This window comes from Mycteria americana, chromosome 9 (assembly GCF_035582795.1).
Source record: "Mycteria americana isolate JAX WOST 10 ecotype Jacksonville Zoo and Gardens chromosome 9, USCA_MyAme_1.0, whole genome shotgun sequence".
NCBI lineage: Eukaryota > Metazoa > Chordata > Aves > Ciconiiformes > Ciconiidae > Mycteria > Mycteria americana.
In genome coordinates, this window is record NC_134373.1 from 25,923,849 (window position 1) to 25,951,808 (window position 27,960).

Below are 27,960 nucleotides of genomic sequence, written 5' to 3' on the forward strand. Positions count from 1 at the left end.
CTAGCAGGCGAAGTCCTCGAAGACGCCCTGGTGAGGGTAGTGGTGGCGGTGGTGGTGGTTGGGCAGGATGCCCGCGTTGTAGGCGCCCTCCACGTGCCGGCCCAGCGTCTCGCAGGGGCTCTGCGGGGATGGCAGTCAGTGGGGTGGGCGCAGACCCCATGCACCCTGTCCCCCCCGCCAGCACAGCCTGTCCCCAGGAGCCCCCCCGGGGGAACCCAGCTCCCCGCCATCCCGGGGCTGCCCCAGCTCTGCAGCCTGAGGTCACTAAACGCGGGGTTGCGCCGACCCTGGCTCTTGGGACAATGTTCCTTCCTCCTGGGGCGGGGGTGGACGCTGCCCAGGCCCTGTCCTCACAGCCCCCCGGGGCAGCCCACCCCCCGCGGGGGTACCTGGTCCTTGAGCTCCTCCAGTCCCAGCGTGGCAATGCTGCCCGAGGGCTTCTTCAGAGGCGGTTTGGAGCGGCGCAGGACCCGGCTCACCCTGTCCCGGATCACCTGGGTGCAGATGGGGGGTCAGCCCTGGACCCACACATAGGCAGCACCCCGTGTGTGGGCACCCCGGTCTGCATGGACCTGCCTCCTGCTCCCCTGCCTGCCCGGGGGACACAGGGCTGGCAGCGGGGACAGCACGTCTGCCCGCCACCCTCCCCGTCCTCAGGTCACTGAGGGACGCTGGGGGACTTGTCCTCCTCCCACTGTCTCCTGCTGAGAGTTGCCCGATTTGGGGGCTGTAGGTAGCCCTCTGGGGTGGCCGTGCACAGCACTCCCTCCCCGGGGAGCCCGGCCCCGACTCTGCACCTCGCCTGCGTGCAATGGCCCTGCTCCCACCGCCGAGCCACAGCCCCGAGGGCTCAGCGCACCTCGTAGACATAGTCCAGGATCTCCAGGATGGTGAGGATGCTGGCGCCGATGAACAGGCCCATCTGTCCCCCGATGTCCCCTGGGGAGGAGGAGGGGCAGATGGTCACCGGGAGCTGCCGTGCAGCCCGCAGGGAGCCCAGGGTGGGCCAGCTGGGCTGCAGGCAGTGCCAGGGCTGCCAGACAGAGGGGAACAGCACGGTCACAGGGGCAGGGGTGGCAGGACGGAGGGAGCAGGGGACATGTGGGACAGGGGACGGCCAGCCGCACACCACCCTTCATGCAGTCCCTCCCCAGCCAGCCCTATACCCTCCTGGGCTGGGCCCCAGAGCTCCGCGCCTCGGGGTCCCAGGGGAAGGTGGGGGGAGTCACCGAGAAGCCCGGCAAGGTCGTAAGCTTTCTTCTGCTCAATGGCCTCGTAGTTGAGCGCCTCAAAGAAGATGTCCAGCACCAGGAAGTTCTCCCTGTGGGGACACCAGAGTGCTCAGCAAGGAGGGCTGGTCACTGACCCTCCCACCCCCACTGCCCCCCAAACCTCGCGACCCTGTCCCCCAGCCCCCCAGCTCCCAGGTGCTCCCAGATGCTCCCAGGGCCTTGGTGAGTTATTCAGGCTGGTGAGGTGTGGACATGGAAGGAGCATGTCCCAGGTCAGGACGGACCATGAGGTGGGGAGATGCCGGCAGGAGGGCTGGGAGGACACGGATGGGTCGGGAAGATGCTCTAGTCACAGCCACCCCTGGGCAGAGGATGCTGTAGGGACCACACGTGCCAGGACCCACTCCCTGCACACTGCCAGGAGCAGCGTGGGGGTCCCCCAGGTCCCCAGTGTCCCCAGCCCCCTGCCCACCCCCCCAGCACCGGCGGCTCACCGGATGTAGGTCTCATTCTTGTTGTACTTGCGGGCGAGGTAGCGCGCTGAGCCCTTGTTGGGGATGCGCACCATGGAGATCTCCTTGCCGTAGCGCGTCAGGTTGCACGGCGTGGGGCAGCTGCAGCGCTCTTGGCTGTCCTCCACCGCTGCGTCTGGGGGCATGCACCCGTGGGCATGGCTGCACTCCCCCGGCCCCCGCCCCGGGGGCACCCGGCTGGCCCTCAGCCACCCACCCACCGCGGCACCTACCCAGTGTGTGGTCAGCACACTCGATGTACACGTTGGGGGAGCAGATGGACTCATTGCCTGCGGAGCAGCAGCTGGTTGGGGGATGTGAGCCTGGCCCGCTTCTGCCCCCCACCCTCGACTCGCTCCCCTAAAGGCAGTGGGGCAGGGGTGGCCTCTGGGTGCGGAGGGGATGGGGACGGGGGGGTCATTGGGTGCAGGCTGGCTGGGCAGGGGTGGCCCCTGGGTACAAGGCAGACAGGGAAGGGGCTGACCTGGAGTGTAAGGAGGGTAGGACAGGGGCCGACCCAGCGTGCGGAGAGGATGGGGTGGTCCCTGGGTGCAGAGGGATGGGGCAGGGGGGACTCTTGAGTGCAGAAGGATGGGGTGGGAGCGACACTTGGGTGCCGAGGGATGGGGCAGGGGTGATCTTTGCGTGCAGGGGCCGGGGCAGCCCCGGGTGGGTCCATGGGGGCAGCGGGGTGCCCCCACGCCGTCACGCGCAGCCCTCACCTGGCATGTGGACCATGCGGCAGTGGCAGCTCCGCACCACGGCCTCCTTCTCGCACTGCAGGCGGCAGGCAGCGATGCTGTAGGTGTCGTAGCCGGGCAGCGTCTGCTCCCCCTGCACGCTGGCCCGGCAGTTCCCCCACGGCTGCGGCAGGTACGTGAGCTGCCGGGGCGAGAGGGACATCGCTGCAGGGCCGCGCCGGGCTGGGTGCCTGCAGGCACCTCCCCAGGAGCTGTGGGGCATCCTGCCTTACCCGCTGCTCCTGGCAGGACACGAAGGTCTGGAAACCAGGCGAGACACCGAAGCCCAGCTGATGGATGTAGGGTGGCTCGTCCTGGCTGTGGATCTGGACCCGGATGCCAGCTTCAAATGATGTCTCGTCTGCGGGAGGACAGAGGGGCTGCTTGCCTGCACCTACTCAGCACCTGCACCCTGGCGCCCAGCACCCCTCCGGTGCCCCGCTTGCCCCATAGCCCCCGCCGGGGTGCCCTGCTTGCCCAGCAGCCCTCCCTCCCAGCACCCGTCGCCTGCGCCCTGCCCACGCCATGGCCCCACTCACTGGTCTCTCTCCAGATGGGCAGGTACTCTTCCTGCTGGATGTCCAGCATGATCTCCAGCCCATTGCCCATGCCGCCCTGGCGGGTCACTCGTGGGTTCCTCCGGTCCCCGTTGAAGGTGTAGCACTTACCGTAGCGTGTGTAGACCTGGGGATGGAGAAAGCAGGGGGTGAAGGAGCAGGCAGAGATCTGGCAAGGCGTTCTGCAAGCAGGATGAGGTCCAGGGACTCCTTTCCAATCCCATGGAGGTGCTGGAAGCCAGGAACAGTCTTGCATGGCCCTTGGAAGGGCTCATCTAAGCCTCCCCCCCCATGCTGCCACCCCTCTGCCCTTGCTGGGGGGGGAAGCATCGCTCCCAGCACCCATGGGGCAGCCCAGCTGTCCTGTCCCTGCCAGGGGGGACTCACGGGGGCAAAGTGCTGGGGGCCGCAGCGCTGTCCCTGAAAGCGGCACTCCACCAGCATGTCCTCGATCTGGTGGCCCAGGCGGTGGAAGAAGCTCTGCATGGTGCGCTCGGAGCGGCGGGGTGGCAAGAAGCGCGAGTAGTTGGCGAGACGTGTCAGCCACGTGCGCTGGTCCTCTCCCAGCACGGCCAGCATCTCGGGCACCAGCGAGCGGTTCTCCCGGGCCAGCCCCAGCCACTGCCCCACCGAGTAGAGGTCAGGCCTGGTGAGGCGCAGGAAGCGTGCCCGGTTGGGGTTGCAGAGGGTGACGGCTGGAAAGCGGAGCTGGGGGGCCCAGGTGAGGCGTGCCCGGGTGTGCACGGGGCGTGAGAGCAGGTGGTGCAGGCGGTCGGCGGCGCCGGTGGCCAGCAGCCCGGCGGAGGCCAGGAAGGCCAGGCTCCAGAGCAGGCGGCGCAGGCGGGACTGCGGCCGGGTGCACATGTAGTGCAGCCCGGGGATCCTGGTGGCTCGCAGGACGCCGACGGCGAGCTGGGCAGCGCCACCGTCCCGAGCCGCTGCCAGGGCTTCCCTGTGCTGGCAGCAGTCAAGGGGCAGCGGCATGGCTGCAGGCAGGGTGGCTCTGCTGGGAAGCGGGGTGCAGGCTGCCCCTGAGGCTGCCCGGGGTCCCCGGTCCCTTCCAGGAGCTCTCCCTCCAGGAGGCTTTTGCTCTGCACCTTCCTGGAGACAAATGTGGCAGGCGCCTTCCCGAGCTGCTCTGGTGACGGGCGAGGGGAGGGAGAGGAGGGGGCTGCTGCAAACACACGCCTTCCCCCAACCTCTATTCGGGAACGGAAAATTCCTCCCCGAGCCGGGCTGGGCCGGGGGGGTGGTGTTGCGTTACCCCAGGCAGGGTGAACTGGCAGCACCCAGTGCCCCAGCACGGTGGGCACCCGTGTCTGGATGGTGATGCCCTGTCCCAGCCACGCTGTGTGAGCCCTGTACCTAGGGATGCTGTGCCCCGGCTCACCCCTATTGTCCCCCGCCCTGGCACTGCAGCCCCCCCGGATCCCTGCCTGGACCCCCAGGGTCCCCAACCACGGCTGCTCTGGGGCTGGGGGCCCTGCCCCATAGAGGCGGTACAGTGCCAGGCCTGGGGGGCCGTCGCCTCCTGCCAGCACTGCTTGGGACCATATGTGTACCTTGGTCCCCAGTGCTGTACCCTGGTATCCCCCGCCCTGGAGCTGAGGACCCCAGTGGATCTGGGTCCTGTGGGGCAGGAAAAGTGGGGCTGTGGGGCGGAAGGCTGCGTGGGAGCCCACCTGAGCCCAGCGGGTGCTTTGAAGTGACGGCGAGGCTGTGATCAGAGCGTGGCGGCGGCGGGGGGGTGTCTCTGCACCAGGCTGTCAGCGTGGCTGGCAGGGCCCGACAGCCTGTCAGGGTGCCTTCAAAGCTCAGCACCACGCTCCCCGGCAGCCTCTCATCTCCCGCTGCTGCCGCTCCCAGGCATGGGAGGCATGGGCTGGCCCCGAGGCATGTCCTGCCAAGGCACGGGCTGGCCCCGAGGGCGTCCCGCAGCCCCGGGATGAGCCAGGGCTGCCATGACCCCCGTGAAGGGCGGCATCCCTGCTGCGCCATGGCAGCCGGGCAGGAGGAGGGCAGTGGTGAAAGGGGGGACTGCAAAGAGGGGAGCTCCTGCTCGCCTCAGCAGTGACTCCCGGCACCATCCATGCTGCCGGCCTTGCTGTCTGAGCAAGGCGTGACTCTGTAGCCATCCCGGGGACCCGGCCAGGATCCAAGCTGGCAGCTTGGTGACAGGCGCAGGAGGATGCCAGGCAGGTCAGGAATGGCGTTTGGCTCAGGGAATGGGACGGGCGCCGAGGGAAGTGAGCAGAGGCAGCGGGCAGCATCTCCGGTGCGCAGGGGTGGCAGGGCACTGCCCTCCCACCCCACCTCCAGTGCACGCCCTGCGCCGCAGCAGGGAGGAAGGCACCCAGGGTGCCAGCTCTGGCTCTTGCCGGCTCTGGCCAGGGCCAGGCCCCGAGGCCCCGGCAGCCCCGAGGCCCCGGCAGCCCCGAGGCCCGGCAGCCCCGAGGCCCCGGCAGCCCCGAGGCCCGGCAGCCCGGCAGCCGCCGGCCGGGGGCGGTGCGCGGCCCGCAGGGCCGGGCTCCGGCAGGGGGCAGCAGGGCCCCACGCTTGGGCCGCACAGGGCGCAGCGCCGGCCGCGCCGGGCCCCCGCCCTGCCGCCCCAGCAGCCCCTCGCCCGGCCCGGCCCGGCCCGGCCCCGCCGTTCGCAGGGCAGAGCCGGGCCAGGCGCGGTCGGGCCCCGCAGCCGCGCTCCCTGGCTCCTATCGTAATCCCGCCTGCGGGCCCTGCCGCGGCGCGGCGGAGCGCAGATGAGGGCGGGAGCCCGGCGTTGGCCGGGCAGCAGCGGCGAGCGGCCAGCCCCGCGGCACGGTGTGCCCGGGAAGGACGGCCCCCTTCCCGCCCGCATGGGATGCCTGCAGTGCCGCTTGCTTTGCTGGAGGAGCAAATGCTCTCGCGGGGCCGCGGTGCTTCCCGGGGCAGAGCTCAGCTCCCTGGGGACACCAAGCCAAGGCTGGGGAGCGGCCCCGGCCACCCACATGGCCCCACGCCCCCGAGCTGTCACCGGTCCTGGCGCCGTCCCCGCCACGGCTCTGCCGCGGGCTCCCTGCTCTCTGCGCCCTCGGGACCAGCCCCGTGGGTCGCCCCACCCCACACCGAGCATCCCCTCCGGGCTGTGTGTCCTTGCACCATCCCCGGGGCACGGCTCAGCCCCCCCCGTGCCGGTGCGTGTGCGTGGGGCTGCTCGAGCTGGCGCGGCTCCTTGCTGAGATTTATTGTGGCTCCGAGAGCCGGAGGCTGCCAGCCTGATACTATCAGCCCCTTGCACACCAGGGCAGCTTTTATATTAGTTTTCTTTAAACGGAGGATGAGCTTCCTAGGCTGGAGGAAATGTTATTTCTCTGAACGCTTCCATCTCGTGTCAGTTCAGACATCTCCGGGCAGCATCGCAATCGCCCTGGAGCGGGGCGAGGGATGGGGACGGGATGCAGAGGCTGGGGCATTTGGGGACAGACAGCTCAGGGACAGGGACCGGTGTTGGGCAGGGCTGGAGGAGAAGGTCCAGCGGTGGCGGTGGCCTTGTCCCCTGTCCCCTGTAGCCCCAGGCAGGCGGGCGCCGCTGCAGGGGCGTGTGGGGAGGGCAGGGGTGCCCGTGGCGCCCAGCTGAGTTACTCACTTGTCGGCTGCCAGGGTGCCGAGGCCAGCTGTGAAATCGCGCTGGCGAGAGCACAGCACAGTCCTGAAGGGCTTTGCCTTTCCAGCATGACAAACCCAATTAGATAACAGGGAGCGCGTGAGGAGGAGGAGGAGGAGGAGGAGGAGGAGGAGGAGGAAGGGCAGAGGAGAGCCTGCCTGCACAGGGAACATGATTTCCTCCCCGCAGCTGACCCAGAAAAGTGCCTTGCAGGGCTGGAGCACACACGTCCAGCTGGGGATGGTGCCTGGGGCACAGGCCCTCGGGCACCCTGCTCTGCTCGCCAGGCACCCATGGGTGCCACAGTCTTGGGGCCGGGGCAGCAGGATTCCCACACCGCGTGCCGGTCTCCCTGCTCAGCTGCCGCACGCCGGCATCCCCACGCCATGCTCACGTGCAGGGGAGACCCCATTAAGGAGGTAATTTCTCGACATGATTCCTCATTTCCCTGCTCTCTGCTGTGGAGACACGCTGACCTTGACAGAAATAGCTCCTTGTGCCTCAGCAGGCAGATCCCAACCAGAGATCACCGGGGGCCCTGGCATCCTCCTCCCCACCCCACACAGGTCTGGGGCCCCCCAAGTCCCCTTTGCCCCCCTGGGGCTTGCCGTCTTGCCCCCCTGCTGCGGGGAGCCCCATGGGAGCAAGGTGCTGGCCCCCAGCATCCTCACCCCGGCTCATGCCAGCCCACCCATGAGCACTGGGGATGTGAGGACCAGCCCTATGCATTCCCGGTCCCCCATCCCCGCTGCTGCCAGCCCATTGTGCCAGCCTCCAGCTGATCCCAGCTCACGCAGGTATTTCCGCGGCTTACACAGCTCCCCACGGTATTTAGCCTCTGGAAGACGACGTTAAACATTGCAAGCAGTGACAAATCCTGATTGCTCCAAGGAGACAAGAGGCCACGCTAAGCTTCCAGCCAAATGTTTGCATGCGAGGGAAACGAGCTGCGGCACGTGCAGCACTGGCGGGTCCTGCTCCTGCATGCCTGGGGCACCCAGCCCTGCTCCCATGTCCTCACTGGGACACCCAGCCCTGCTCCAACATCCCTGCTGGGACACACAGCCCTGCTCCCACGTCCCCACTGGGACATGCAGCTGGCAGGCAGGCCCTGGGCATGGGCACAGCATGCAGAAAGGAGTACCCCAGCATAGAGACACCCCTGAGAACAGTCATCACTGGGGCATGATGGGCATGGGGACAGGGATGGGAAGACACCGGAGTGCTGCCCACCCTGGGCTTGGCGGGGATGCCAGTCCAGGGGTGACCTTGAGGGTGATATCCAGGTACCCCAGCCCAGAGAGCAAATCAGCGTGGGCAGGTCTGTGGTATAAAGGAAAGCAGCTTCCAAAATTGGAAATGCTGCTTCCTGAGTGAGCGCAGGCAGCTGGAGGCACAGGGATGCCCCTGGCCAGGAGACACGGTGCAGGAGCTGGGGCCAAACCGCGATGACACTGGCAGAGTTGGGACAACAGCATGTCCATGCACGCTGCCCCCCCATTCTGCTCCTGTCCCCCGCTCTGCTCCTGTGCCCTGCTCTGCTCCTGCCCCCCGCCGTGGCTGTCGCAGCCCAGAGCCCGGTTCTGCCGGAGCCCCTCGCCACATCGCCAGCAGCCCGCTCCCCCTGCACGGCACGGCCAGGCCCCGCCTGGGTGCCCCGGGAGGGAAGCCGCAGCGCTGACGCCAGCATTGCAACTGCCCGGGATATGAGATCCGCTTGGATTCAGCAATTTCAACTCATTTCAAGCCCGATTCTGCAGCAATTTTCTGAGCCAGTGGGATGTTTTTGCCTCTGCAAACGTCCCCTCTCACGCACGGTCGCACCATTTCCCTTCCCTGCTCCCAGGAGGGGTTGGGGAACGGCGCCAGTTTGGCTCGACCCCAGCTCTGGTGGCGGCACAACCATCTCCCACACAGGCAGCCCCTTGGTGCAGCCCCCTGCCCCACGCAGAGCTGCCGGGGCGGCTCCTGCAGGATGCAGCCCTGCTCGTGGGGGCCGGGGCTCCCACCTCCACGGGCTGCAGGGCTCTGCACAGCCTCAGTCCCGGCAGAGCAAGGAACCTTTGGTGCCGAGCAGCGCTGCAAAGGGCCAAGTTCTGAAGCATCCTCCGCAGCACCCCATCCCGCTTCCCCAGGAGGAGGGAGAGCAGTGGGGTGGCGGCGGGGCCGGGGGATGCTGCGGGCGCATCCCAGAGGGGCTGGGACCCCTCCTGCCACCGCAGATGTGCCTCTCTCTGTGCCACAGGCCAGCCTGTGCCAGCTGAGCCCCCTGGGCCAGGCCTGTGCCAGCAGCGGAGACGTGGGCGCGTGGGGCCAGCAGAGCAGCTCTCGTGCCAAGCAGGCTCGCTGCCGGAATACCAAGTGCTCAGCTGTGCCGTGGGCTGTGCCGCCAGCCGGGCAGAGTGGCGGGAGGCACCCGAGCCCCGGCACCAGGCACAGCGAGCAGGTCACCACCAGGCTGCCGCACTGGGGCCAGCGTGCAGCGCAGTGCCCCCCGGATCGGGCAGGATCCGGACCAGGGCCCTCTGCTCCTGGCAGGTCAGGAGCACGGGGATGCGATGCATGGCAGAGGGATGCACTGCATGCACGGGCCAGGACACCTTCCCAGTGCATCTGTCCCAGTGCTGCCAGTGACATCAGTAAGGCAGGGGGACGCTGGCACCATCCTGCTTTCAGGAGCAGCATCTGTGACAGCACACCCGAACTCGTGTGCCAGGGAAGGAGCTCTCCCTGCGAGCCATCACCCCAGGAATCCTGCACCGGCCAAGCCGGGAGCTGGAGGGGGCCTTACCGCCGGTGCCACACGGAGCCAGGGTGGCTGTGACATGGAGACGAGGGGCTGGGGACCCCAGGTCCTCACCTCTTGGCCCCGCTGCGCAGGCATGGCAGCACACAGCTGCCTCCAATAGCAAAGCAAGTGCCATTGCAAAGTTGTGCTTTCCCCTCCCACTGCTCCTGGGGGGAATGCGTCCCAGAATTTTACTCAGCTCCTCATTTCCAACCTGAATTTATTCATGGCCAGTTTGTACCATTTGTTCTCATGCCAGCATTGTCCCTTAGCTTAAAGAGCTCTCTTCCCTCCCTTGTGTTTACTCCCTTGATGTATTTATAAACAGCAATCCCATCCCCTCACAGCCTCCAGCCTGCCAGCCTGCACGTGCCAACCGTTCCTGGTTTCCTCTCTCAATTCAGGCTCTGCTCGCCTGCGTAGCCCGGCTGCTCGGCACGGCATCTGCTCCGGCTCCCCGGCAGCTTCCTCAGCCCCGGCTGCCCAGGGCTCGCACACTGCTCCGGTGGGGTCCCCGGCTCATGCAGACGCATGACTCCATCCTCTCCATCCCGCTGCTGCATCCACAGCGGCCGTGGGGCAGCATCCCACCCAGGTCGGGACCACTGCCCTGGCTGGGGCTAATCTGCTCTCTGCAGATCTCCCGGCAGCTTGTGCTTTCATACGGTTTGCTTGCACTAAGCACTTTAAAGCATCCACCAAAAAGGTCGCCTGGGCAGGTGAAGGAGCCAACACCACGGGAATTGCAGAAGATGAAGCGCCGGGGCTGCTGGCAGAGCGGGAAGGCGTGCTGCAGCACAGGGCAGGGGTGCAGAGAGGCAGGGGAGCAGGAGCTGGGGAAGCCCACTTCAGCCTGTCAGCAGCCAGCGCTGCCTACCTACTCTGGTAGCATGAGGGTCAGGTGCTGGAGTTGCAGGAGGTTTCTGCCCCATGTTTCTGCCTCCTGGGAGGGAGATGGGGAAAGCCGTGGGGCAGAGCCAGGAGGTGCTCAGTGTCCCCATGGGAAAGGTGCACCAAAGCTGCACCCCCAAACATGCCAGAGCGAGCTCACCGAGCTGCTAACATGCTCCCTAGCCCAGGTTTGGACTGTGCCGAGCAGCAACCCTGCCATTGCTCTGTGCACCCCTCCGGCGCTTTCCAGCCGGCTTCCCATCCTCAGACATCCCCTGCGCCGGGCATGCTGCCCCCGGGCACGCAGCACAGCACGCTACGGATAAAGCGCTGGGATGGGCTGCAGCCCAGCCTCGCTGCTGCAAACCCGACAAAACATGCACACACACAGATAGAAAGCAATAATTATGGTTTTGGGTAGTGGGCTCCTCTTGGCAGCCGGAGGAGACCCAGCGCCACGCGCAGTGCTGTGCAGACACAGCCGCTCTGTGCCACTTGGCCCCAGGACCAGGGAAGGATCCCCAGCCCTGTGGTTTCACGCAGAGATGTAGTGCTGAGCCCATCTATCCTGCAGGCTGGAGAAAGCAGGGAATATCAAGGATACCCGAAAGTGGAGTATGCAGGGTCGCCGGGGCTCCTTTGTGGAGCTCAAGCAACCTCTGCTCTCTGGCTGCTGTCACCCCGCAGGGACCCCAGCTCTGCAGGATGTCCCGTGCCCTGCAGGTAGATCAGTGCCCCTGCATGATGCCGGTTGGGTGCTGGTGGCTCTTGGCTGAGAGACGGCAGCAGATCCTGGGTGCCACCGGCCCTGCCTTGCTCCCCTTCGCGTGCCAGGGCACTGCGGGGAGGCAGCACCGCGGTCCCCGCTGCTCTCCTGCCCGGCGCAGGCAGAGCTCTCCAGGCAGTGCCGTCCCTGGGGACCGCTGCTCTTTGAAAGCACCCGTGCAGGGAGTGCTGCACCGCCCGTCCCCAAAGGGTTAACAAGCAATTTCCTTTGCTGACAGCTCGGAGACCGTTCACTATCGACTGCGGGAGAATAAGAGGGGAGAAGCAGCGAGATAAAAAGGCAGCAGAGCTGGCACCGCCTGCTTAATCCCAGCGTTTAATCTGCTGGGGCAGCGCAGGCAGCCTTATCTCGCCGTCCTTCTGCTGCTCCATCTCATTACTGCTCCCACGGCTGCGCGGGCCGCGTCGCCAGGAGATGTAAGAGCTGAGCGGGGAGCGCTGGCCTGGGGCAGCGGCTGCTGCCAGCCCGCCTCGCTCGGCAGCCTCCGCTGGGCCCGCTGCGCTGGCGGGCACACGCCGGCACCCCACGCCTGGCACACACGCATCCCCCCGGAGGATGCCGGGCTCCGTGGGATGGTGCATGTAGGACACAGCAGGGCCAGGACAGCAGGCAGGGCAATGCCACCTCGCCCTGCATGTCCCCCTCCCTCCGTCCTCACCTGTCCAGGTGGGTGCCAGACCAGCTCTGCTCCGTCTGCTCATCCCACCTGGCACACCATGGCCGGTGCCGCTGGGTCACCCCGGCCTGGCCCTGGCAGCTCCCGCAGCCGCAGGGCAGGGGTGGGCAGGAGGGGGCCCATCTCCCGGGAGCCGGCAGGTGCCGGCACAGACACGGTCCCTGCAGCCACGGCATTTATCTGTAAATCTGACACGGTGCAGATGAAGCCTCCACGCTAGCCAGGTTGTCGCGGGGGTTATCCTGCTGCCTACGGATGGGTTTACACTGATAAGATTTATTGTCACCCTGGCTGAGGTGCTGCCAGCACCTCACTGCCTGCTCTTCTTGCAAGGCTGTGCCGCCTGCCTGGGCGTGCCGCGAGAGCCACGAGCGGCACCTCGCCGAGTGGCAAGCTGGCAGAGCGGGTCCCTGGACGGGAGGAGAGCCGGGCACGTCCCTCTGCTCCCCGCTGCCAGGGCTGATGGGTCCCCTGCCCACCTGTCCCAGGGTGCCTCACCCAGCCTCTCACCATCGCAGGGGGATGTGGGGGGCTGCCGGTCCCCAAGCCGGACCAGGCTGAGCAGAGCACACATCTGTGCTGCCAGAGATTTGCTGACAGTGCTGGCAGCACAGCTCCTGTCACAGCTCGGTGGCTTTGCGGCTCTCCTGCGTGGTGCGGGACTCGTGGGGCTGCTGGGGTGGCCGTGCGTAGAGCCACCGCAGGCAGGATGGCCTGGGCAGGGCGCGGGGGGAAGCCCCCCAACCTGCAGCCTGACCCCAGCACCCCATGGGAGCCGGCAGGGAGGCTATGGGAGCCGGGGCTTTGTGCACGCCCTGCCGCAGGGTGACACGGGGCGGGCAGGAACACCCCAAAAAAGGATAATTTGGCCCCAAGGCACCCTGCTCTGTCCCGGTCCCTCACCCACACCCTGCCGCCTGCCCCCCCCCGCCACGCTCCCCAGCACTGATTTCCCTGGGGCCGGCAGGGATTGCCCTGAGCCACCTGGTGCAGCCAGGCAGGGCCTGACCCAGGCTAAATCCCCCAGCAGCAAAAGGGGGAGCCGCCCACCAGCATTCCCCCCGTCCCCAAAGTCACCGCATAAGCCCTGCACAGCTCCCCCACCGCCCTGCTCCATCCCGGCTCCCGCCTCTTCCCCTTCTCCCCCCCTCCAGCCACTGACCCCCCGACAATGCTGGGGGCTCCACTCTCTCCGCCAACACGAATTTGACCCCAGCATGTCAGAACCAAAGGAAACAACATGCAAACAAACAGCCCGAGTCCCGGCTGCACCCCCCTCCCCAGGGCCAGCTCGGGGGGCTGCGGGGGCCGGGGGGCCGGTTGGAGTGATGGTGTAACCCGCCGGCACATCGGGAGCCCGAGTGAAGTGGGGTGATCACAGCCCAGCGGGAAAGGGCTCGTTAATAGCTGAGCCCTTTTAGTAGAGATTAGGGAGCTGCGCGGCTTTGATCTTTGATTGCCAATTTGCATCTTGAAGGCGCTGGGACCTCATCCAGCCTCCGCGCAACCCTTTGTGGTTATCTCGTGGCTAATGGATTTGTTCTTAATGCTGGAGCGTGCAGGCTAAAGGCTGATTAAACCCTCTCCGCGGCGCTAAATCAATGGAACAAACATGATAGGGGTTGGCTTTCCCCAGCCCGCGTGTTCCTGGGCGGAGGGGCTGATCGACAGAGCCCCCGCGCCCCAGCACTGGCGGGGGCTCCCTCCTTGGGGCTGCCGGGCAGGGGAGGAGGCGCAGGTACCAGTGGGCAGGGACAACCCCGCGGCCCATGTCCCTGTATCCCTGTATCCCTGTATCCCTGTATCCCCGTATCCCTGTATCCCCACCCTCTGCTTGCCATGCAGGTGGCGATGGGCTGGGGGACTCGGGACTCCCGGGGTGTCTGCCCGTTCTGGATGCTTGGGCCACGCTGCCCTTGTGCTGGTCCTCAGGGTCTGCCGGAGCACCCCAGTCCCCCCTGGCTCCTCCCAGCTCCCAGGGCTTGGCTATGGGAGCAGGGACATGTCCTGGCAGGGACGGGATGGGACAATCTGCCCCTGCAGCTGGGGGACTCCTTCCCCCTCCTCATGCCCCCCTCGCCTCCCACACACTGGGGAGCAGCACCGGCAACTCCCATACCCTCTGTCCTTCCGACCGTCTCCCCTTCTCCCTGCTCGGAGCCAGCGCCGTGTTCCCAGGACCGTGCGCTGCCTGCAGCAGCCCATACATCGCGTGCCGTGCGCTGCAGTATCAGTACACACTTTCCATAATGCCCGTGGTCTCCACTGCATGCCCAGCTTCAGGAAAATGCAATTCCCACTGTGTCTGCAGGCAGCATTAGCAGAGGGGACAAGCTGCATCCTGCCCACGGATGCCCCAGGAACAACTGGCCTCCCGTCCTTCCCGTTGCCCAGGCTGGGGGCCTGGGGACGGGAGCTGGGGGTCTGGGGACAGGACCTGAGCACCTGAGACGGGCAGGACTAAGGTTTTGGGGACTAGGAGCTGTGGGGAGGAGGGTTGTGTGGCTGCAAGCCAGGAGGAGACCAGCTGAGAGCATTTTGCACCCTTTGCTTTTTGCAGGGCACACGGCATCACCCCGGATGCTGCCAGGGCAGAGCTGCCTACGGGTCTGGTGGCATTTGAGTGGCGGGACCCACGAGCAGGGACCCTGCTCCAGGGCCTGAGCTGCCTGTGCCGGAGGATGAGATGCGAGCTGCAACAAAGTGAAGCTCAGACCAGTGCCGTGCTGGGAACCTGTCTGTGGGGAGAAGGCGCTGGGAGCAGCCCCGCTGGCCCCGGGCTGTGCCCGTGCCAGGTTCGGCCCCGGCGAGTGGCGGCTGTAGCCGAGGCAGCCGAACCGCCACACGGCACGGAGCTGGCGGGATCACACGCCAAGATTCCCATCTGCAAACCTCACTATTGAATCATCTCCCCTCCGCCAATATTTGCCGAGTGCGGGAGATAAAGCGGCTACAAAAGTCATCGGTGCCAGCATTTCAATCTGCCCGGGCTGGTGGCAGAGGGGTGGCCGGGTGGGCTGGCAGCCACCCGAGGCAGCGGGGCCCTGACAGCTCAGCCCCCCAAGCCCCCTGCCCCGGCTCCCAGCCCTGGCCAGCCGAGCAGCCCCCGCGCCCTGCCTGCACCGGCATGGAGGGGAGCCAGGACCCCTCCGCACCCCTGCGCAGCACCTCTGCGTGCCTGGGACGGATGGTCCTGCCACGGGCATCGCTGCCAGCGCCAGCCTGCCCTGGGCATCAGCACAGCCCCCCTCCTGCCCTCACCACCACCTCTGCACCGGGACAGCCTCGGCACCAACCCACCCCCTCCAGTACTGCCCCATCGCCTCCATGTCACCCCAGTGTCCCCAGCCATCACTCCTCTGCCCTGCCTGCAGCACGCAGACCCCTCTCTCCCTTGCTCCAGGCTGCCCGTGCAGTCTCCGCAGCGGTCCCTGAGCGGGTGAGGCAGGACATGATGCCAAGATACGGCTCCTGGAGGAGAAGCCCAGAGCGTTATCAGCCCAGGGAGTTAATTAAGGTCATGTCAGCTGATAAGGAAACAGGTTGTCAGAGCGGTGGAAGCAGCTCAGGGGGGTCAGCTGGAAAAACTCCCTCTGAAAAGCAACTCCACCGAGATGTGATCAGCCAGGCACTCGGGGACGGAGCGGCTGTCACAGCCACATGTGCAGGGGCTCTGAGGATGGCACCGCACATGCTGGACCCATGTCCAGTATGGGATGGCATGGGATGGAGATTGACATAGGATGGGGAAGGCGATGGGATGGGATGGCGATTGAGATGGGGATGGGATGGGATGGGATGGGATGGGGCTGGGCAGTGGGTCTGGCTGTGATACGCTGTGCTGGGGCAGGGAGAGACAGCTGAGCAGCCCTGGTTATCTGCTCCTGTCCTTGTGCAGGAGCAACACAAACCGGTGCGACCAGCACTGTGCCGGCAGGGCAGGAATCACTGTGAACCTCTGCCCGTAATTAGCACATGTAATTGCAGACGGTCTCTGATTAGCAGGACCTCAGAGCCGGGCACGCCAGGCTGCTTGACAGCGCTCGTGCTGCTCCTGCCTCGGACTGTTCGCCTCCCTGCTCAGTGACAGCTTCGCCCCCGGGCCGGGCAGTGCCACAGGGCTGGGACAGCAGGGCTGGCCTGGCATGGCACAGCATGGTGCACAGCAGGGCAGCGGAAGCAGGCTGCGGACCCAGGGGACGCGCACAGGGGACACACTGCCAGTGCAAACCCATCTCTCCTGCGCGAGCAGCTGCGGCACCCAGCACCCTGTCTGGCCGGGCGGGAGCTGAGCCACAGGGACGTAATTAATACTTGCATCAATCTCGGCTGGATTTGCATAGTGCCCTCGGTCCCGCACTGCCCGGGAAGGAGGGTTGCTCCGTGCCCTTCCCGGGGGCAGCAGCAGCAGATGCTGTGCCGGCCCTGCCTCTACCGCAGGGGTCACAGCCCCAGCGTGGCCGCCGGCTTGCCCCCTCATGCACCCCATCCCTCCTTGCCCCACCGCCCCCCACAGCCGGGACACCCGCGGGCCCCCGCCCTGCCCCGCTCCAGCTGCTGGAGCGATGAAGACAGATGGAGACGCTTCCCTCTGCCGCACGGTCCCTCCCTCCCTCCTCAGGCTGCGAAAAATTGCAGGGATGGCAGCTCGGGAGTGAAGGGCACAGCAGGGTTTGGAGGGCAAAGGGGGGCGGCCGAGCTGCAAACACCCCCCTGCAGTGGGAGGCACGGCAGTGCCCACCTCTGCATGCCCAGGATGGGGTACAAGGTCCATGGGCAGCATCCACGGCCGGTGCCTGCTCTCCTGGGGGCACCCAGCTCCCTCCTGCCCCTGCCCTGCTCCCCTGGCCCACGTGAGCATCCCCCGCCCGTCCCCGGAGGGGTCCTCCAGGCTGAGCCCCAGCCCGGGAGGAAGAAGAGCCGGGGCAGGAAAGAGCCTGGGGTGGTGGCAGAGACAGCAGGGTGCAGGCAGGGACATGGGTGCCACCCGCAGCCCTCGATTTGCTGCCCTGTGGGTGCAGGTGCAGGTGGCAGAGGGATGGGACAGCATGGGGATGTGCGGGGTGCCACTGCCCCCCGGGGATGACAGACCGGTGAGATAGCCCTGTGCAGCCGAGCGCACCGCCTCGCCACGGCCACCGACACCGCTGACAGCCACTCCCGGCCCCGTGACACCACGGGGACCGCAATGCTCCGGGCACGGTCCAGGTACAGCCGGATACAGGAGGAGACACGGGCACGTCTCCTGTCCCTGGGGCTGCCCGCCAGCCCTCCGCAGCCACTGTGCCTCGCCCGTGCCCGACCGCAGCACCCACGGCGCCCGCGGCACCCGCAGCACCCGCAGCACTTGCATCACCCACGGCACCCGCGGCACCCGCTGCCCAGCCCACCCCGTGGGCACGGCGGACATGGCCACTAATTGTGTCTGTGGCCAGGGCGGGGGGGCCGCGGCCTGATTGCAGCTGCCCAGACGAGCGCGGCCAACTCAATCAGAGCCGCACGGCCCTCCAGCGCGCCGGGCACCGGGAATTAAACTGCTAATGAGCTGCTGGCTGGAGGGCCGGCAGTCAGTGATCAATCAGGGGCTCCGCTCTGACGAGGCGCGTGCCTCCTCTCCCCTCCTGCCCTGCGCATCCCGGGGGGCTAGCGGCCGGCAGTGGGCCAGCAAGTCCCCTCAGCCCCTGCTCCCTGCCTGCCCAGCCACCCTGGGCAGGGGCCAGCCCGGCTCTCTAGCCCAACTAAGCTCCCCGACACAGAGGGGGGTCCCCAACCCCCATGCCACGGGGACACGGCACCCACAGGTTCTGGCAGCTTCTGGCTTTCCTGCCTCCCCCCTCCTCCTGTGCTCACCTTGCCGGCGCTGCGATCGGGAGGGAACCTTTTGTTCTGCTGGAAGAAAACCTGTTGAGTCCAGCCGAGCTTAGCCAGCGCTTAACAGCCGTTCAGGTGCAAAGCATGCTCCGGCTTGCATCTGCGCCCGGAGAGGGGCACGGCGAGCTGGGGGTGCCTCCACCGAGGGGCCCTCCCCGCCTGCGCGAGGGTGCCTGGGGAGGACCAGCCGTGCAGGCAGCGATGTCTCCCGGGGATAGGGCAGGCACATGTGGGAGCCCCGAGTCCCGGCGGGTCGGGGTGCGGGTCCAGCCTCCCGCCCAAGACCGGCAGCATGGTGCCACATGCCCTGGCTCAGCGGCGGGACTGTCCTCGCCTCCCACTTGCTGCCGGCACGGCGATGCAGCCACGGGCGGACAGGGCCGGTAGCGCCCTGCCCGTAACCGCTGCTGGCGCAGCACACCGGGGCACGGCTCAGAGCACAGAGGGAAGGTTTTGCAGTGTAAGCAGGGGACAGCCGCCCGCGGAACCGCGCGGGGAGCTGCAGGGAAGCTGCTCAAGCACGAGCCTGACTCTGCTCCCCCCCCGCTGCGAAGCCCTGGCTGGCTTTCCTCCCCTTCACAGCCTTTGCAGAGTTAGGATGTGGCAGAGGTGTTGGCACCCTCCTGCCCTCGCACCCTCGCTGCGCAGCCCGTACAGGGAGCGTGCCCTGGGCTCATCGCCTCCTCCCCGGCTGCGTGACGGGGCAGTGCCTGGGAGAAAAGGCCAGCAACCGGCAAGGAGCAGGTTAGAGAGATGCATGTTCTCCCCTATTGCACAATTAATCATGAGAAGTTTTTCCTCCTTTCGTGCATGAAACAAAATTTGGCAGGGCGCTCTGACCACAGGGACTCGCTGCTTGCTCTCCAGTAAAAAAGCAGCCACATCTGGCAAAGAAATAACCTCAGAGCATCCTTGTGTGCGCAGGCAGGGAGAGGCAACATCGGGCCAGGCAGGAAAACCCAGTGGGGCTGGGTCCACAGCCCCCCGTGCAGCGAGCACCTTCAGCCATACGCTCCTGGTGTCTGCACCCCCCAGCCCCCAGCACACACATGGCCGTGCTGCTCTGCCGGCACCACTGTCCCTGCCCACAGGCCCTGTTATTCTGGTCCTGGACATATAAATGCCCAGGCAGGGGTGTCCACCCCCTGCCAGCCACCTGGGTGCTGGCAGCAGCCCCTGCATCCCCTGCCTGGGCTCTCCCCCTGCCCCTGGCTGCCTCCCCCAGCCTGGCCAGAGCCTCAGCCCGTCCTTTCCCAGAGCAAGCCCAAGCCTCCTCAGCAGCATTCCAGCTATTTGTTATTGGAAAAAGGGGGAAATACGGTTTTCGACAATTATTGTTTTTTCCACCTGACTGGCTGCAAACTTGTTAATTTTTTTCTTTAATGTGTGAACAGTGTCGACGGCAGCTGCATGTGAAATGACTTGACGCCCTATCTGCGGGTCCCTGGCTGGCTTTCAGCGCTCGCACCGCAAACATTGCCTTCTATAAATAAAGGCCTATATCTCATCAATGGCAGAACAGCAGAGCTTTATATAGTCGTCTTACATAAAACCGTCTCTCTTTATGGGCTTCAAACCATTTGCGTCACTTAGTGCAGTTCCGTAAACCTCCTGCTCCAGCCGCTCCCCCGCGGAGGGAGACCCGGCACGGCTGCCCCGTGCCGCCGGCGGGGAGCCCGGGGTCCCCGCTCCACCCGGGGCTGCCCCCCCCCCACCAAGGGCCAGGTGGCAGCTGTGTCCTCGCCCCCCCGCCTTGGCACGCGTCTCCCTCCAGCTCGCCCAGCCTTGGCACTGAGCGCCGACACGGCAGCCGGCACTGCCAGGCACCCCAGCGCCTGGGGACGGCCGGCTGCTGGCCAGCGCCAAGCACCCTGCCCTTGTCACCCTCCCTGTCCCTGCCACGGATCCTGGGGCAGCACAGGCAGGGATGCTGGGAGGTGCCGCTCTGTCCTCCATCACTTGGGAACCAGGGACCTGAGGGCACCGGCTGACGGGGGACGTGGTGCCAGGTTCCCACCGGTTCCCACCAGCTCTGGCTCCGACATGCAGGGGACATGAGCCTGGACGGTGGCTTTCCACCCCACTGCCCAGCGAGCACCTGGTGCAGGGGATGCCGGGGGCTGCCCCCACGGCCACGGGGCACAGGTCCCAGCCCCAGCCCGTGCACAGGCTCCCGCGGTCCCTGGGGCCCTCAGCTCCATATGGCAGAGCCTGCCCCTCCGGCTCGCTGCAGGCGCCCACACGCATGCACCGATGGGTCACGGAGGGGTCCGGGGACTCCTGCTGGGGCTGCAGCAATGCCTGCCTGGAGGGAGGCAGCCGGCACCCCAGCCAGCAGTGCAGGAGCCTGGGGGCAGAGCTGCAGAGACCGTGGTGACAAGCCTTCGTTTACCCCCGTGCCACCCCAGCCAGCTACCCCAGGCGGGCAGGTGGCTGGAGCCGGAGGGACACAGGGAGCCAACAGCATCGTGGCACTAGGACCCGCGGTGCACTCTGTCCCCAGTGCCACCTGGCCATGGGACCCCTGCCACGGGTGACACTGGCGCCAAGGACGGGGTCACAGCAATGCCCTGCCAGCCATGGTGCCACATGGCATCTAACCACGCTGCTGGCACAGGGCACCCGCACCCCAGCCAGCCCTGCCCCATGCCCAACCAGCCACACTGCATCCCATGAACCCCCCTGCCCCCCAGCCAGTCACCCTGCACCCCATCAGCCCCACAGCCCCGTGTCCCCACCACCCCATGGCCCCACAGCCCTGCAGCCCCATGCACCAGCAAGCACCCAGTCCCAGGGCCAAACCCCCATGGGTGCCCTGGCCCCATCCCTCCCACAGCCGCCCGAGGTGCCCACCCCACTCTGCAGCCAGCAGGGCTGGGGCAGCACTGCCCCACAGACCCCCACGGGTGCCCTGGCCCCGGGGGACGGCAGTGCCCACGGTCCGCCCAGCCCGGCACATGGGACCAGCCTCGTGGCACGTCCCGCATCCCCGGGGAGCCACACCAGGCACGGGCGTCCTGGCCGCTGGCTCCCCCCTGTATCGGAGACAGGCTTATTAAGTGTGTGATATTAAATTACCCAGATAAGAGCGTAAGAGCTTTTAAAGTCAATTCATTAAATATAATTATGAAGAGAGCTTTTTTATGCTCACAGTGATCCGATCTCAATCAGGGAGACGGTGGGAAAGCCGCCGGCTCCTCTAGCATCTCCGCTCCCCCGCCGCGTCGCCTCCGCACCCCCATGCTCCCCGCCTCGGCCCCCACCCGCGGGGAACCGGCACCCACGGCAACGGCCCTTGCTGCCCGCCCTGCTGCTCCGGCACCCACTCACCAGTGTCACTGTTGGTGCCAGTGCCACCCCACTGGAATGGGGGTGGCATGGGGGTCTGCCCAGCAAAGGGGTGGGAGAGGGGAGGCGATGGGGGTGAGCGGTAAGGGCTGGTGGGGTTGGGGACGAGGGCAGCGAGGTATGGAGATATGCTGGGGCAAGAGCTAGGGGGTCTGGGGAGCTGAGCACGGGCTCTTCTCAGCCACGGGTCCACTTCCCTGCAGGATCCGATCCCCTCCCCACCCCCTGCAGAGCAGCCTCCTTAGGGACCTAATGATGCATCCCCGCTCCCCAGGCAGGCGGGGTGCGCACCTCCCTCTGCTCCCACATTCATTAATGGCGCTTTGCACCCAATTAGTAGCTGCCAGCCAGGCGGAGGCTGCCCTGACCTGCGGCCGGACCCCTTGTGCAGCCCAGGGGGCCCCACGCCAGCCCTTTGCACCGGGGGCCCCCGCTCGCCCCGTGCACCCCCAGCCACAGCCTGGGGTACAGCTGCACACGGGGCTGAGCCTGTCTTTCCTGGGGGAAACCACAGGGGAGCAGGGGTCCCAAAGACACCTCGGGAGCCCCATGCCCCTCACACCTGCTCAGACATCCGAAAGACAGCCAGTTCGCTGGGACACCCCGTGTCCCCTTGCCACGCTGCCCCGAGACCCACCGTGCTGTGGGGCTTTGCGGTGACACCCCTAGGTTCAGCCAGCCCCTTGATGTCCCACCTCGGTACCCCAAATCCTCATCACCTCCGTATCCACCCATGTGCTGCCACAGCCGGGGCACTGCGGGGCGAGGAGCAGCAGCCTGGCTGGCTGGGAGCGAGGTGGGCTCCAGGCTGGGGTCTCCATACAAGGCTCTGGCAGGGGCTGGTGGGAGCAGCTACCCGCTGCTGGGAGCTGCTGGACTGACATTTATTTTTAGACGTGAATTGTATAAATTAGCATTTCTCAGTGGATTAAGCAGCAGGAATTGTGTAAAATTAAATGGCAATGAATTGCATTAAAGTCCCCCATTTTCTGGCACAAGCAGTGCCTCAAGCCGTGCCCGGGCGGCTCATGTGTAACAGCACCGGAGCTGCTGGTCGCTGCTCCGGACAGGAGCGCGACCAACCCATGGCGCGTCTACACCACCCGGGGACACAGACCTGGGGACGCACAAGCACGGCGGCAGGGCTGCGAGGATGGGGGGCTTCAGACAGGCTGCAAGCCCCCAGGGAGATGTCTCAGGCACTGGGCTGGGGCTGCAGGACATGGATCCAGCGAGCAGAGCACGGTGACCCAGATGGGCACGGCTGGGCTCGGCCGAGCAGCTCACAGGCACGGGACTGGCAAGGGACACTCTGGGCTGTCCTGGGCACCAACACTGCCAGCCTCAGCCCAGCCGGCCCCTGCCATGGGCAGCAGGACACCCACCACAGCTGCAGCCGTGCCACCCTCCAGCGGGGACGACACTGTGTTGGGATCCTTACGGCACTGCCTGACCCCAGAGCCCCTCTGTGCCCTGGCCAGGGCAGGTCCTGCAGTGCCTGGAGCCCAGTGAGCGGCTGAGGGGTACCCGGTGAGCCCCCTGCGCCCTGGGGCACGCTCAGCCCTGCACAGGGGGAGAGGGAAAACGGGGTGGGCGAACACCAGGGGCTGAGCAGGCATCAGGCAGGGCAGGGCAGGTGAGGAGCAACGAGTCCAGCTCTTTTGCCCAGCATAAAAATAGGCTGAAAATGTGACATTTATTAAGTACAGTTCTGGCAGAAAGGTCAGAGAAGAGTCCCCGCGTCGGGAGCGGCACGGGTTGCAGGGGGATGGTGGCAGAGCATTGCCGGGAGGAGGTGGGGGAGGCAGCCGGCTGCCCCCTGCCCACTGCCCCCCAGCCAGGATCTCTCGGGGTGCACGTGGGGTGCAGCCAAGGATGCTCCCTCCCCTCGTCTTGGCACAGGGGCTTCCCCCGCCGGGGTCTGCATGGGGTGCCAGGGAGACCCCCGCACCGCCCACGTCCCGGGCAGGCGGGAGGCCCTGCCTGGAGAGCTGGGGCCGGTGCCAGTTCCGAGAGGCACTGCCAGCTCTCAGCACCCTTCCCGCTCCCTTCCAACCTCCAGCCCTGGCAGGACTGGCTTCGGCGGCCACAGATCACAAACAAAAGGCTTTTGACAGGGGACGCGGTTTTGAGAAAGGCACCGGGCTCCCGCCCGGCCACGAGCGGAGCCTCCTGCCGCAGCCGCTGCCGGCGAGCAGGCGGGATGTTGCTGCCAGCCAGGGAGGACCACCTCCACACACCTCTTCCCGCGGTCCCCAGACCCCTGCCTACCCCAGCTGCCTGTCCCCCCTGTCCCCAAAGCACCGCTGGCAGGGCTCTCTCTTCCCACAGTGCGCCCCACGACATGGCCAGCACCAGCCTCTGTCTGTGGCCATACCGGGGTGCAGGCGTGGGGGCACGAGCCACCTGCTGCAGCTGAGCCCCAGCACCGTGGGGACGCTTCCCAACCTTAATGGCACGTAAAGAGCACTATTGATTTCCTGCGCCGGCACCGCACGCTTCACACCCTCGGCACCGCAGCTGTGCTCGCCCAGCCGGCAGGGATCCGCACCCACCGCCCTCCCCGAGGCTCCAGGCAGCGTGCCAGCGGGCAGCGGGCAGCGGGCAGCCCAGCCCCGCACCCCCGGGCAGAGTGGGGATTGGGGGGCTACGGAGCACGGCACGGCTCGGCGGGGGTGGAAAAGGCTTCTCGGGGGCTACGGAGCACGGCAGGGCTCGGCGGGGGTGGAAAAGGCTTCTCCGGGACTCCGGCACGGCCCTCCGGCAGCCGATGCAGGGGGCACATTTGTCAGCAGGGCTGCAGGGGAGCCTTGCTGCAGCTCAGGGCTGTCCCTGCCGCGTGGGGAGATTTACAGCCCAGCCGGGCTTTATTACAAGGAAGATGCTTACGCTGGGGATTTTTTCCCCCATAGTTTCTTAATTTGCTATCCCATAAAGAATGTGGATTTGTGACGTTAAATAGGGGAAGATCATTTACCATTCGCGGCTCTTACTTAAAGGATCCGCACGAGTTATTTATCGTGTAAGCACAGGCTGCAAGCGGCAGCGTGAGGGGACACGCTCCAGCCTCGGCGCTGCTCCTGCTCCCAAGCAGGCAGCTGGCCGGCAGCGGCCCCACGGCTTGGACACCCTCGTGCTGTAAAACTTCCAGCCTCTGGATGAAGTCCACCTTGTGCCCAGAGAGAAGGAAGGACTCCAGCACTCCTGCAAGCACGGCTGCAGGAAAATCTCCTTCCCTTCTCCAGCATCCCTGGGGACGTGACCTCTGCTCCAGGGGCTGCTCGCCATGGGCTGGGTGCCCTGGGACTCCAGGCCGTTTGCCCCACTAGCATGTGCTGCAGTCTGGGAGCCCTCCATCACTGCTGGGACATGCTGTGACTCACATATCCGCCCACTGCAGCGGGGGTACGAGAGCTTTCCGAACATAGAGGCACACATGGGGACCCAGGACTGGGACCGATGAAGCCTGGAGCTCCCCACCGCATGGCGACTGGGTGCAGGGCAGCTCGGGTGCCCCCATGCTGGGGCCACAGCTGGGAGGCACAGGAGCACCCAAGCCCACACATCCCAGCTGGGATTCACCCTGCCTGCCAAGCAGCTCGTGATGTGTTTTACTCATTCCCAGGAGGAGGCATGAGGGACCAATTCGGCTCAGAGAATAGGAGTAGGAGGCTCCAGCTGCAAATGATGTGATGCCTCAACAGGTCCTGCTGCTGCCTGGCAAGGCTTTGGGATGTGGTATGCGGCAGACAGAGGTCACATCTTCCCCCATCCCTCCCCACACCCATGTCTTCCAGCCTCTGCTGTCCCAGGTTCACCCCTTTGCTCCAGGCAAGTGAGAGGTGATGGGGCCCCCCCTTTCTGCTGACAGCCCCTGATGCCTCAAAGGCCGGGCTGGAGGGCTGAGCTGGGGACAGAGGAGCGGAGGCTGCAGGAGCCCTGGGCTCCCCTTCCTTGGGCCAGGGGCCGGGGGTCGGCCAGCACTAACCATCCTCATGCCTGAAGCCTGCTCCAGTGCACAGCGACGGCACACCAGAGCCCGGCTGCCTGGGCATCCCCAGGGCAGACCTGTAAGCAGCTGAGGCAGGCAGGCCAGCTGGTCCTGTACAACCACCCGCTGCTGAGAAACTGGGTCCCGATGACTGTCCTGGCAGTCACCCTCCTCTGCTACTCAGCATGGTGCACGCCATGCACCGTGTCCACGCTGTGGGAAGCTTGTACCCAGCCCCATCCGCCTGAGCTCTGCCCTGCCAGCCTCGCAGCACGGCTCAGCACACGCCAAATCCCATTGCCGTGCCGTGTCGCTGCCCGGCACAGCGCTGGGCTCGCTGCCTCCTCTGCAAGCCAAAGCTGTGCAGGATCCCCCAGGAGGACCCTGGGGCTGGAGCCAGCGTGGCCGAGCCACGTGCAGGACTGTCCAGCACCAGAGCTCCCAGCCCCGCCGAACCGCGCTTCTCCCCGGCAAACTCAGGCAGCTGGCGCAGAGCAGGCACAGAGCCCAGCAAAACCCCGGGAGGAGCGGGGCTGCCCCCCTGCTGCCCCCTGCTCCTTCCCACTCCACTGCAGTGCCCCATGCCACCCCCCCGCACAGGGCAGCCCCCCCGAAACGGCACTTCCCCGGGGACAGCATCACCCTGCGCAGCGAGCAGGCGTCGTACTGATGGGCATGAAGTGAAACAGGACATGCTGCATCAGCCATTTCCAGCCCCACGAAGCCTCCTCTCCCCCTCCCAGCATCCCGCACAGCCCGTGGCATCGCATCCCCCTCCCCGGCACGGAGCGGGCTCCGGCTGGCAGCGCTGCTCCCGGGAGCGCAGCAAGCCAGCCGAGCAGTAGCCCCTGGCAGCCGTAGGAGAGAGGCGGCTCATTTCCAGAGTCATTATGGGCTGAAAAGGGTCCCATCAGGTATTCCGCCCGTTCAGCACATTTATTTTCCCAAACCACAGCAGGGATTTCTGATTCCAGGCTCAATATTAGCGAGGGCTGCACGCTGGCGGCGCCCGGCCAGGAGCTCGCTGCCTGGGCAGGCAGGGTGCTGCTGGGAGGAGGCCCTGCTAGCAAGCCCTGGGCACCGAGTGGGCAGCCCCGGGCAGCCCCCCGCTTGCCCAGCCATAGCTGTGCCTCCGGAGCAGAGCCGCTCGGGGGGGGGGTGGTGCACACACGTGAGTATGCAATGCTGGCAGCCTCCAGGATTCACACACATCCCAGCGCCAACCCCCCCTAAACACAGGAGGGCTCCCCTATGTGCGAAGGGGTCTCAGCCCCCCCCCCCATCCACTCTCGCTGTGCAAAGCACCCTGCGACAGAGCACTTCAACCCAGGGGGAAGCACAGGCTGGACCGGGGCTCTACACCACAGCTTTCCCCCTGCCTGCCGCACACCCACCCCGGGGACCACTGAGCCCCACTCCCCTCCACCCCAGCTCCTGCCTGCAAGCCCCTCTGGCATGGACCTGCGGGCAGCCCGGTCCTGCGGTGCAGAGCCCTACCGAGAGCTCCCACGGAGGATCCTCTCACTCTCTCCGTGTGAAAATTGGAGGGAAACTCAAACAGAGAGAGATGCAATCTTCAGCAGCCGGAGCGAGCCAGGGAGCCCTGCTCCGGCGAGGCGTGGCAGGGTGGGTGCCCCCTGCCCCGGCGGGGGCCCCCGGGGAAGCTGAGCCAGGCGTGCACTCACCACAGTGAAATCGCGGGAGGAGCAGTTCTCGCCGCTGAAGTTGCAGCTCTTGAGCATGTCGTCGAGCTGGTGGCCGGTGCGGTTGACGATGTCGGCCATGTCAGGGTCAGGGTAGAGCAGGTCCGTGGCCTTGTGGCCGTCCCGGTCCTTGGGGGGCAGCCCAGTCATGTTGGCCAAGTGGAAGATGTCGGCGTCGGTGAGCGCCGAGTGGCGGTAGCGGTTGATGTTGCAGATGGTGATGGCGGGGAAGACCATCTCGCGGATGGCCTCCTCGTCCAGGGCCATGACGTGAGGGTGCTCCAGGTAGAGCAGCGCTGACTTGGCCGCCTGGTAGAGGAAGAAGGCGAGCGAGGCCAGGAAGGCGAACGCCCAGAGGGTCTGGCGCACGCCCAGCCGCCCCGACCGGCAGATGTGTCCCAGGCCGTGCAGCGTGCTGGCGCTGGCGAAGGCGGCCAGGTCCCGGGAGCGGGGCCGGGCGGGCTCCTCGATCAGGCTCTCCTTATCCCCTTCTTCTTTCTCCTTCTGCTTCTCATCCTCCTCGGCAAATTTGATTTTACACACGATCTCAATCGGCATCTGCCCCGCGCGGCCGGCGTGCCCAGCCAGCGAGCTGCCCCCCGGCACGGGCACCGGCTGAGAGCCCAGCCAGGCGCTGGGAGGGGGCTCGGGTCCCCCCCAAGCCCCAGCACGGCGCCGGGAGGGCCGAGCCGTCTCGGGAGGGAAGCGCAGCCCCTCTCAGCAGCTCCGAGCCGCCGCTTCCCTCTTGTCTCACTAGTCGATCGTCTCCTTGTGCCTTCGCTTATCAGCACAAATACAGCTGTCAAAAACCCCTCTCTCTCCTCTCCCTCGCTCGCTCTCTCTGCCTCTCTCCTTCGCTCCTCTCTGGTTAAGACCCCAGCAGATACAGGCAGCATTTAGGCATCATGTGCTAATAAAATCCAGGGAATACTTAATAATTCAAGACATGTCAACATTATTTCATCGTCAAATAAAGAGCGAGCGCCGGAGAAAAGAGGCAGTGTGAAGGGCCCGGCGCCTCCGGGGCAAGGAGCCGCGCTGCGCCCTCTCCCCAGCCCCGGCTCCGAAGTGCTGCCGGAGCCACTTGTTTGAATGGCTCGGGAGCTGCCGGAGCCGTGCCGTGCCGTGCCGAGCCGAGCCGAGCCGAGCGGAACCGAGCCGTGCCGCGCCGAGCCGCGCCGTGCCGTGCGATGCCGAGCCGCGCCGCTCCGCGCCGTGCCGAGC

At 66.4% G+C, this 27,960-nt stretch overlaps 1 protein-coding gene across 2 annotated transcripts; it reads right to left on the reverse strand.

Annotated features, from left to right (window-relative positions):
* ASIC4 (acid sensing ion channel subunit family member 4) lies at positions 1-27,294 on the reverse strand. Of its 2 annotated transcripts, XM_075511714.1 has the most exons (10): positions 26,719-27,294; positions 3,024-3,168; positions 2,718-2,845; positions 2,467-2,626; positions 1,962-2,034; positions 1,727-1,861; positions 1,230-1,321; positions 860-939; positions 390-494; positions 1-120 (listed from the first exon to the last, which is right to left on the reverse strand). In XM_075511714.1, exons 1-10 carry the CDS (start codon positions 27,292-27,294, stop codon positions 1-3), a joined length of 1,614 nt encoding a protein of 537 aa, XP_075367829.1. The 2 variants fall into 2 exon arrangements, with proteins under 2 accessions (XP_075367829.1, XP_075367830.1); XM_075511715.1 differs by lacking the exon at positions 1,962-2,034 and having other exon boundaries at positions 1,727-1,880.
* Positions 27,295-27,960: the final 666 nt, after the last annotated feature.